This window comes from Mesoplodon bidens, assembly GCF_964165515.1.
Source record: "Mesoplodon bidens genome assembly, chromosome: 20".
Taxonomy (NCBI): domain Eukaryota; kingdom Metazoa; phylum Chordata; class Mammalia; order Artiodactyla; family Ziphiidae; genus Mesoplodon; species Mesoplodon bidens.
In genome coordinates, this window is record NC_138181.1 from 19,748,781 (window position 1) to 19,760,655 (window position 11,875).

General features: G+C 43.5%; 1 protein-coding gene across 1 annotated transcript; it reads left to right on the forward strand.

The window, feature by feature from the left end:
• The first annotated feature begins 7,439 nt into the window (after window positions 1–7,439).
• LOC308608229 (protein LSM14 homolog B) lies at window positions 7,440–10,263 on the forward strand. Its single transcript, XM_081220964.1, has one exon. It carries the CDS (start codon window positions 7,538–7,540, stop codon window positions 8,693–8,695), a length of 1,158 nt encoding a protein of 385 aa, XP_081077090.1. The 5' UTR covers window positions 7,440–7,537; the 3' UTR covers window positions 8,696–10,263.
• Window positions 10,264–11,875: the final 1,612 nt, after the last annotated feature.

Consider the following 11,875-nt stretch of genomic DNA (forward strand, 5'->3'; position numbering starts at 1 on the left):
AAATCTACTTGTGTGGGGGTTGGTGGGAACTGTCCTTCTACTGAACTGAGATAGTGATGTGTCTGCTAATCTGGCCGCTGGCTTTCCTTCTGTGCCTCACATCCCCCTTATTCCCACAGTCAGAGCCATTTTGCTTTTGCCAACAATCTCAGTACTATTCCAGGCTCTGGGATCACTCATCCCTTAATCATGGAAAATAAGGTGACCTGTAGGCCTGCATCCATTATGCCGGGCCAATCAGGATTACCCTTTAACACCATGATGAGTTTTGCAGATGTTTTATTTGTGTTTTACTCTGCAATACTCTAGCTACATTGGCCATAATTCACTAGGCATGACTCAGACATTACGTCATTTAACTCTTGCAACAGGCCTACAAAGAAAGCTTTATACAGAAAACTGAGTCATAATGGTTCAGTAACCTGCCTCGGCCACACCACCAGTGTCAGGACAAAGATCAAGACCCAGATCTGACTCCAGATCCTTATGCTCTCAAACACCAGGCTGCACTTGAGGCCCCTTGAGAAGCCCGCTTTACAGTCAGCTATCTTTCCCTGTGTATGCCTTAATGTCCCAATTAAAATGAAATATTCAATAAGTATAATCATATTGTTACAATTATACTTATTAATTATGGATATAATTATATATCCATAATTATATATGTATCTCCATACATAATTATGGATGGGATGTCATGACCTGCACTAAAAAAAAGAAGTGCCTAACCTTCTCTTACCAATTGCCAAGCGCAGAATGACTTCCTAGAAGTGTCTTTCTTTTCGGCCGTGCCATGCCATGCAGCATGCAGGATCTTAGTTCCCTCACCCACACCCCCTGCAGTGGAAGCGTGGAGTCTTCACCACTGGACCGGCAGGGAACTCCCAAGAAATGTCTTTTTAAAAGTTTCCAACAGAATGTGAGCCTAGGCCTATTTGCATCCCAGCTACTTACCAGGGCTGAGAGAAAGAATCCTCTACGGTTGTCTTCATTTTTCATAAAGCATTCTTGAACTCCAAGGAAGCCCCACTTCCATGGTGCTGTTTGTTTTACGTGGGGCCCTACGTGGTAGGGTCTGAAAATGTCCACGTACTGTATCAAGACAGGGTGATGGGGCCAGTGATGAATCTCAGAGGATTCATCACTGAGTCACAAGAGTCACACATGCTAGGTCTGGAACTGGGCATTGGGGGAGGGCACCACATTCACAGGTTTCCCAAATATACCATCTACCTACCTGACAGCTCACACAAGAAAGCACTGACCACTTGTCTTAAAGGGGGATGTTTAAGAAGCTCTTTGGGATATCATAAATGACTGGCATCAATTATAAGCAGAGAAGTACAAAGACGATTTTAAAAAGAAATTAGAATTATGCACCCCTTCCACACCCAAGCATGGTTCAAAGGCCAGAAACCTAAGAGATGCACTTAGAGTAAAAGCAGAGGCAAACCCCAACTATTCCAACGGAAGAGATGAAAGGCAGACTGCAAGGAGGCAGGGGCCGAGCCATTTCTCTCCAGGGGCTGCAGAGCCTGCAGGGATGACAGAGGCACTGGGCAGACATGTGACACCACCCCTGGGAGCAATGGAGTGGGGGCTGGTTGGAGCAGGCTCAGGCATCGCCTCCTAAAAACACAGCACTTCCCTCCAGCTTTGTTAGCAAACTTTTCGTTCTAGATGCAAAGGGTGATCACATCTAGGCTTCCTCCAAGAGCAGAAAGCCACAGCATGCCTGCACTGTGATGAATGAAGCAACCCTTAAGCCCAAAGAACAGGAAACTAGCAGTTTTGCCACAGATTCTGAATGAGTGATGAGCAGGTGGCAGAAGAACAGGCTGGGGGCGGGGGGGAATAGCCACGTGTTTTTGTTTTTTGTTTTAAATGTATTAAACTAAAGATGCTGGTGACACTCATGAAAAACTTATAGAACTCAAGAGAGGTCAGGGCACTAGATTTTAGAACCTTTTACAGGAAGGTGATAAAATCTTGTGCATCCCAGGCAGAAAACAAAGCAAGGCGAGGACCACGGACACAAGCTTAGGGAGACACACACTGGATGAGGCACTCTGGTACCCAGTTCCCAAGTCCTTCCTCTTCTTTGTACAGAGAATCCTCTAAGCCTTGAGAAATTCCTAACGCTTATCTTATTCTATTTCCTTCTACCCTGGACAAAAGTAGGAAATTTGGGGACTTCCCTGGTGGCGCAATGGTTAAGAATCCACCTGCCAATGCAAGGCACACGGGTTCAAGCCCTGGTCCAGGAAGATCCCACATGCCGTGAAGCAACTAAGCCCGTGCGCCACAACTACTGAGCCTGCACTCTAGAGCCCACGAGCCACAACTACTGAGCCCGCGCTCTAGAGCCCACGAGCCACAACTACTGAGCCCACACGCCTAGAGCCCGTGCTCTGCAACAAGAGTAGCCACCGTAATGAGAAGCCCGTACACCGCAATGAAGAGTAGCCCCAGCTCGCCACAACTAGAGAAAGCCTGCGCACAGCAACGAAGACCCAACACAGCCAAAAATAAATAAATAATTAATAATAATTTTTTTAAAAGTAGGAAATTTTCATCCCAATCCTGACAGTCAAATAGAGCCTTGGAATAAATGACTTTACTCAGTAAGCCCATAAAAAGTCTTGTAAGAGTGTGGTCTTTGAATGGATTAATAAACTTTCTCAAAAATAAAGAACTGTGTTATCTAAAACAGCATAAGATTCTTATTGAGCACCATTAAATCCAAGTATTTGTGCAAAAAATCCCTTATAAGAATGTCTGAAATTATTAGTTGGACTTTTACTAGATTCACTTTTTAAAAGCTCCCCTTCCTTCTCTCCTCCGCAAACACTATTGATAGAACACAAGGAAGTTGCCTGTATAAGGAATGTAGGACTTAATGCAAGTTTTACGACTTAAGGTTTATTTATTTTATTTTATCTGTCTTTCCTGAATGATGATTCAGTTACTATTTGGAGTTGCCACATTTTTCTCACTATACACAGAGACTGAACAAAAGTCACGGTCATGGTTCCCCGCAGTGCTCTTTACACATTTTAAACAAGCGAGCAGAAGGGCAGTGTAATCACCAAAACACTCAGCAGAGTGAGTGATTGCGTTTCAGCTGTCTGCACTGAAAACTGTTTCTTAACATCATGCCTTGTATGTATGCAGTTTCAACACAGCTCCGGACTGAATAAGCACTAGACTTAGGTGGAAAGAATGCTATAACCCAGGTGTTCCTGACATTATCTGATAAAGGGAACTCAAAAGGCTTGGTGTTGGCCGGTTGAAGGATACGCTTTATGACAGTAACGAGGAAGGGGCAGGTTAGTTTGTTTTACGCTCCCCTACGAACGACTAACCCTAAGGAAGTCCTAAATAAGAACTTTCATCAAATGGGAACTCAAAAAAAAAAAAAAAAAGCACAGTCACTGATGAAAGCATTTTATGAACATATGGAAATAAGAACAGAAATCTTCAACACTCTGGACTGGAGTGTTCATATGGGGTATGTCTAACCCTATGAGGGGCCCTCAAAACCTTTCAAGGAGTCCTTGAGCAAAGGGTAATTTTAAAGGGAACTTTCTCCACATCTTTACCTTTCGTACACAACTTTCCCTCAAACTGAGCAATCTAAAAAACAACAAAATACTGTGTCCACAATGTTTCTTCCATTCTATACACTAAAGGCACACTACTCACCTTCCCAGCTCACGCTAGGCTGCACTGCCCTGAGGCATTCAGGGCTTCAGGGTCCACGAGTGTCAGTCCTTGGGGCTGCCTAATGTTCCCTGTTCTATATTTCTGTTAAGGGAGATTTAGAGACGAGATATTTGGGGAATTGTTAAGATGTTCAAAATTTGGATACGTGGTAAAGTGTGGTACTGTGGAAGTAATGCTGATTTTTCTTTAACAAGTTGGCTACTTCCATTTCCAGATTCATGCCAAGGAAGAAATAGATCACTCTTGATAGAAACCCTACCAGCAAAGCAAGAAGTACCTGTAAGAGACATTGAACGCTACAAACAGCTTTTCTCATGAGTACCTTACTATTTAAAATATTCATCCTTAGAACAATCACTGACCCCCTAAAAAAGTACCTTTGAACAGTCAAAACAGGAATAGTTTAGTAATGCTGATTATTTTAATTCTAAATTGGGATATTTTTCAGGACTACCAGAATGTTCATGTGTTGAATAAAACCTACAGACAAAACTTTTCATGATCATATCATGAAATACATATTCCAAATAGTCAAATCTCAATTTATTGAATTTTATGAAATGATTTAATGTTTCCCACCACGTAGTAACAGAAAATAAATTAGATTCTAGCTGCCACACCAGCTAGTTTTTAGTACCCTATAGAACGTTCTATAGAAAAATCTGATCCTAATAAAATTAACATTATTTTTTGATTCCTAATTGTACCAAAAGCCACAGTAGTTCAATATATGCACATACCTTTATTGAAAGATTATCTTGCCTTTTCAACCTACTTGCTTCCTAATAACTTATAATTTTAGCTTATAGAGGATTGTGACTTGTGAAAAGTTAAATAATGAGAAATCGTATATGGAGTTACATCGTTTTTATTATTTTTTTTTAAATTAATTGGGAAATTTTTAATTAATAAGCATCAAATGTACTTTACATTGAAACTGCAATACTGAAACTGTGACATTTTAAATATTCTTCGCAAAAAAGGTTAGTGATTTTCTTTTTCCTGGGAAACATGGAGATCCAATTATGAGCATTAATGCAGAGTCTAGGTCACTATGGTTTAGTTAATGCTAGTATCTGAAGAGATGTTCACATTTCACATCTACAATAAGGTAGACTGTGAACGACTTGTATCGCTGAATTTAGCTAAAATTCCATGAGATAATTTAGAGGACTGTCAAACTTTTGAAGTGCAAACTCATAAAACTTCACATTGGGATCACTTTTTTGCTTCAACTGCACCTGACTTGAGAATACAGGTAATTTTTATTTCCTAACTCCTTGGAAAAATATTTCTCCAGTAAGTCTTATGTCTTCTTTATTATGAGTCGTTTTTAAAAAATAGGGCTTCCCTGGTGGCGCAGTGGTTGAGAGTCCGCCTGCCGATGCGGGGGACGCGGGTTCGTGCCCCGGTCTGGGAGGATCCCGCGTGCCGCGGAGCGGCTGGGCCCGTGAGCCGTGGCTGCTGGGCCTGCGCGTCCGGAGCCTGTGCTCCGCAATGGGAGAGGCCACAACAGTGAGAGGCCCGCGTACCGCAAAAAAAAAAAAAAAAAAAAAAAAATATGTGAAGTTTACGGATTTTACACCTTGAGTGCTTTTAGTAATCTCTTACAAAAGGTGTTCTGTGATGTTTTTAATAAGTTTTATAATATTTTTCAAAATTCTTTAACACAACATTTGAACTGTCAAGTCGGACTTTTTCTGACAGAAAGGAAATATGATTTGGTTATCTGATTTAATGATGAAATAAATGGTGGATATTTGACTTGATTTCATTATATGGTAGACATTTAACATAAATTGAATGATTAAACCTGCGGCTCAAAGGTTTCGAATGAATTATATACTTAATGAAATATATAGTATGGTAAAACTATATTTAAAGCACTAATTGTATCAAAACATATTTCTGGAAGGTGTTTTGAAAGTAACAGGTTGGATTTTCCAGAGGGATTAAATGAAGTTTTTCTAAGTGAAAGAGTAACGGGTACGATTAATAATCATTTGATAGTCTTGGTAAAGCTGTTTGGGTTTATGCCCCCAAATTTGAGAATGAATAACTCTAAGTAACAAACAATTCTAAAAGTTAGAGCTACCAAATCTCTGTTTTCAACAAAAATAGAACAATAAACTAATCAAATTGTCAGTGGAAGGATGATTAAAAACACAATGTGATCTTTGGCATGGAATTTAAAGAACTGAGTAAAATGGTTTCAATAAAGCTACTTCCACACCCATTTCTTTATTTAGGGGCTGTTTTTCAGCATTTACATAGAAATGAAAGACAGACAGAACTGACATTCAGCCCTCTTTCATTCTAGCAATGTCACATTTATCCAGGGATAAACTAATCAGAGAATCACTCTCATTAAAAGAGGACTTTCAACAACTTCACATTTCATTTAAAAAGTATCAAAATTTTAAATATGTTTTGATCAATTATGTAAAATAATTTTAACAACTCAGTATAGAAGAAATTTAGCACAGCCTTAAGGTCACAATAAATAAATTTTAGAATGTTAATTTACATACTTTTTTTTTGTCAAAGATGTATGACAGTATGATCAATATTACTTTGGGTCGTAAAAATATATAGTAAAATCGTATGTCAACAAACTCGAAGAATATGAGAATCTGATCTAATGGACTTGGCCCCATCCTCCAGTCCAGGCCCCTATGCCCAAACATTTAAGCTTCTCCAGGGAAGGCATGTGCTGGTGGTGGTTAGAAAGCAACTGCCAAGAATTCCCTGGCGGTCCAGTGGTGAGGATGCCACATTTTCACTGCCAAGGGGCTGGGTTCAATCCCTGGTCGGGGAACTAAGATTCTGCATGCCGTGCACTGCAGGCCTGCCCCCAAAAGAAAGTGACTGCCTTGTGATCGCTGGGGACTTGCTCAGTTCAGTGCATGGTCGGTCAGTTAGTACAATAAATTTCACTACTTTTACTTTTGTCCTCTGTGTGACAGTACAGACTAAAAGGTACTTTTTTTCTTTCATTATAATTGCAATAACATGACCCTGCATTTTCACAATTAGATTTTTTGTATCCCATCTAGGCATTATGTTGTATTATATTAGGATAAAATCCTGTGGGGAAATTGCAATGAAATACAAGTTCAAGGAGAAAAAGGAGAGATGTAAAATTTTCAGTATCTTTATGTATCTTTTATATGGTTGATAGTATTAAATTTCTATGATATTTTGCCTCCATTGGGTATATCTGAAAGAGCAGTGTTTTGTTTTAAAATGTCAATATTTATACTATGCTGGAAATTCTATCCTTTGTCAGTATTTAAAGTTAGGAACAGCTTTAAATGTACAAAGGAACAGTTTCCTTTTAAGACGATTTCTAAAAAACTATTAGGGAGTACTTGTGCAAAAATGTTTGCAAATCACTGTTCTAGATGGAAAAGGTTAGCAATGACCTTTTCAAGGCCAAGGATAGCTGGAGCAGATTTTTTATCACCAGTGCATAGAGTGAACAACTAAGAAGGAGAGCTTAGCATTTGTTTGCTTTTCCTGGCATCTAGAGGGAAAGCCAAGCATAGAGAGGGATTAAACATTCCTGCTATTGAGTCAAAGGCCCTAAAAACTGATTTACGGCACACTGTAAGAGGAAAACAGCTCTTATCCATAACTCTGTCCAAGCAATAACTCGTGCTTGACCAGAGACTAGTCAAGATTTAAACTCTCCTCTCTGGTCCCCGCGCAGGCCCTCGAGCGGCGGTGAGGCGGCGCAGAGGCGGAGGAGCGGGCGGCGAGGCGACCGCGCGGAGGCGAGCGGGCCAGGCCCGGCCGGGCGGCCGCTGCCATGAGCGGCTCCTCGGGCACCCCGTACTTGGGCAGCAAGATCAGCCTCATTTCCAAGGCGCAGATCCGCTACGAGGGCATTCTCTACACCATCGACACGGACAACTCCACGGTGGCGCTCGCCAAAGTGAGGTCCTTTGGTACTGAAGACCGTCCCACAGATAGGCCTGCCCCACCTAGAGAGGAAGTTTACGAGTACATCATCTTCCGGGGAAGTGACATCAAAGACATTACTGTGTGCGAACCTCCGAAAGCTCAGCACGCGCTCCCTCAGGACCCTGCTATTGTGCAATCTTCCCTGAGCTCGGGCTCGGCCTCCTCCTTCCAGCCACACGTGCCTTACAGCCCTTTCCGAGGGATGCCGCCCTACAGCCAGCTGGCCACCAGCTCCCTGCTCAGCCAGCAGTATGCCGCTTCCTTGGGTTTAGGAACTGGCTTTCCGGCTGTCTCAGTCAGCAAGAGCCCCATGGTGGAGCAGGCTGTCCAGACTGGTTCTCTTGATAACCTGAACACCAAAAAGCTGTTACCCGGCAAGGGCACCGCGGGGATGCAGCTCAACGGGCGCCCAGCCCCGCCAAGCAGCAAGGCTGCCAGCGATGTAGCTCAGCCGGCAGCTGGGCAGACTCAAGGGCAGGTGAATGACGAGAACAGAAGACCTCAGAGGAGGCGATCAGGGAACAGACGAACAAGGAATCGCTCCAGAGGGCAAAGCCGTCCAACTAACGTCAAGGAAAACACAATCAAGTTTGAAGGAGACTTTGATTTTGAGAGTGCAAATGCCCAGTTCAACCGAGAGGAGCTGGACAAAGAATTTAAGAAGAAACTGAATTTTAAAGACGACAAAGCTGAGAAAGGGGAGGAGAAGGACCTGGCGGTGGTGGCCCAGAGTGACGAGGCCCCTGCTGAGGAGGACCACCTGGGGCCCAACTGCTACTACGACAAGTCCAAGTCCTTCTTTGACAACATTTCCTCTGAACTCAAGACCAGTTCCAGGCGGACGACGTGGGCTGAAGAGAGGAAGCTCAACACCGAGACCTTCGGGGTGTCGGGAAGGTTTCTCCGTGGCCGTAGTTTCCGGGGTGGATTTCGAGGGGGCAGGGGCAACGGTGCAACCCGTCGTAACCCGACGTCCCACAGAGCTGGGACCGGCAGGGTGTAAGGAGGCAGCCGAAGGCTCTTGCTGAAGCGGCACAGATGCCAGACTGTGTCTACGAGGATGGTGGAAAACACTGCACTTACTGCGGGAGACGTGGGTCACTTTGTTTACTGAGTTTGGAAAATTCCCATGCTACTGCTTATGTTTTGGACTGAACTGAACTTGGACATGGTCTGAGTTAGAACCACTTTTTGGGGGGGACGTGTATATGGGAAACCTCTTTGAGGTATCTTGGCCTATTTTTCCTTTTTAGTTGTGCACAGCCTGATTCTAAGGTTTTGGTATTTTGCAGAAAGGTTTCTAGAGCGAAAGCGTGATTCTCACTTTGTGACCTTTTTTGGACAGCTTTGATTTTTAACGTGGAACCAAATCCCATTTGGCAAATGCAGCAGCCAAGCGCATCTCTGTAATCCAACTGGCCGCTGGTGCTGCTGGCCTGGCATCCACTGCCACAGGTGGGGCCTAGGAGCCAGGTGTGGCCAGCATGGGGGCATGGGGGTGCCTAGGGCATGGAAAGTGGGGTGTCCCACGGATCATGTTGTAGAAGCAAACCAGACGACCCTGACATCCTGAGCTGCGATGTCAAGGTAGAGGGCTGGCGGGGTCAGGGGTCAGGGGTGCTGGAGGCTTAGGATGGGGCCCTGAACGGGAGGGAGCTGGGAGCTGTCACCTGGAGTGTGGCTTCCATAGGAATCCAGGCTGGGGATGAGCGCTCAGGACAGGCTCCTCTGCGGCGTCCCTCTCCCTCCTGCCCTCTCCCTGCCAGTCCCTGGCCCAGGCCAGTCAGCGGTGGGCTCCGGCCGGACACTGTTCCGTGTCTCATCCACTTGGAAATGAGCCAGTCTTTTTTTTTTTGCAAGGTCGGTTGACCAAGAGCATATTTCCTCTCAATTGTAAATAGTTCTGTGTTTTTGTTTTACTGGTGGGTGGAGGGAGGGTGGGGAATATAAATTTGTTGCATGAATAAAGGGATCAGACCTTCAGTAGAAGCATGCGTCCCTCTGACAGGGCATCGTGGTGAGCATAAGCACCTTGGTAACTAAATCCCTTTAAGGAGGCATAACGGTTTTAGTTCTGTATCGATTTAAGTTACTGTAAAAGCTTAGGTTTATTTTTGTAGGAATTAATGGCTAAGAATTAGAACATAGCAATGCGGCTGCTCTGTTGGAGCAATGTAAACTTGTAATTATAAACAAACATGCAAACCTTTAAAACTCTTCTTCTCTGCTCTGAAAATAAATCATCCTGTTTGAAAAAAAAAAAAAAAAAAAAAAAGACTTAAACTCTCTGGGCTTCCCTGGTGGCGCAGCGGTTCAGAGTCTGCCTGCCAATGCAGGGGACACAGGTTCGTGCCCTGGTCCGGGGAGATCCCACATGCCGCAGAGCGGCTGGGCCCGTGAGCCATGGCCCCTGAGCCTGCGCGTCCGGAGCCTGTGCTCTGCAACGGGAGAGGCCACAACAGTGAGAGGCCCGCGTACCACATAAAAAAAAAAAAAGGGAAAGAGTTAGACTCTCTCTTTGCAGTTTCAGGAAAAGGTGCTGATTTCATGGAATATATTTTACCACCACTAATTATTTTCAACTGCATCCCTCATGAAACAGAAAAAACACTGAGATAAATATGAATCTGTGTAGCACAAATTAAGGGTCCAATGGCTATGATGAAACTGAAATGAACGAATAGGCGGAGTTATTGCCAAAGGTCAGGGTGGTCTGGGAAGGAGAGGGCTGGAATCAAATTAGGTCTTAAAAAAAACAAAAAACAACAACAACAAAAACAGAATCAAGAGAACAAGATTGATGGGCTAATTTGGTGGGGGCAGAAATAGGACGGTGTAACCCTCAGAATGGGACAAAATATTTGCAAACGAATCAATGGACAAAGGATTAATCTCCAAAATATATAAAGAGCTCATGCAGCTCAATATTAAAAAAACAAACAACCCAATCCAAAAATGGGCAGAAGACCTAAATTTCTCCAAAGAAGACATACAGATGGCCAAGAAGCACATGAAAAGCTGCTCAACATCACTAATTATTCGAGAAATGCAAATCAAAACTACAGTGAGGTATCACCTCACACCAGTTAGAATGGGCATCATCAGAACATCTACAAACAACAAATGCTGGAGAGGGTGTGGAGAAAAGGGAACCCTCTTGCACTGCTGGTGAGAATGTAAATTGATATAGCCACTAGGACAACAGTATGGAGGTTCCTTAAAAAACTAAAAACAGAATTACCATATGACCCAGCAATCCCACTACTGGGCATATACCCAGAGAAAATCATAATTCAAAACGACACATGCAGGGTTCCTTGGTGGCGCAGTGGTTGAGAATCTGCCTGCCGATGCAGGAGTCACAGGTTTGAGCCCTGGTCTGGGAAGATCCCACATGCCGCGGAGCCACTAGGCCCGTGAGCCACAACTACTGAGCCTGCGCGTCCGGAGCTCGTGCTCCACAACGAGAGGCCGCGCACGCCGCAATGAAGATTGGTCCCCGCTCGCTGCAACTAGAGAAAGCCCTCGCACAGAAACGAAGACCCAACACAGAAACAAACAAACAAACAAATAAATAAATAAAATTTAAAATGACACACGCACCCCGATGATCACTGCAGCACTATTTACAATAGCCAGGTCATGGAAGTAACCTAAATGCCCATCGACAGACGAATGGGTAAAGAAGATGTGGTACATATATACAATGGAATATTACTCAGCCATAATAAGGAATGAAATTGGGTCATGTGTAGAGATGTGGATGGATCTAGAGACTGTCATACAGAGTGAAGTAAGTCAGAAAGAGAAAAACAGATATTGTATATTAACGCATATATGTGGAAGCTAGAAAAATGGTACAGATGAACCGGTTTGCAGGGCAGAAATAGAGACACAGATGTAGAGAACAAACGTATAGACACCAAGGGGGGAAAGTGGCGGGGAACGGGTGGTGGTGTAATGAATTGGGAGATTGGGATCGACATATATACATTAATATGTATAAAATGGATAACTAGTAAGAACCTGCTGTATAAAAAAATAAATAAAATTTCAAAAAAAAAAAAGAAATAGGATGGTGTAGGTGTGATGCAGGTATGACAATGATGGGAACAGTGATTAGCCCAGAGCAGATGGCTGCTATAAAAATTGGAAGGTAGCTAGAAACCAGACTGTGGAGGGT

What these genes read in the sequence shown, in the direction of transcription:
- LOC308608229 (XM_081220964.1), top strand. Translation starts at nt 7,538, where the DNA reads ATGAGCGGCTCCTCGGGCACCCCGTACTTGGGCAGCAAGATCAGCCTC.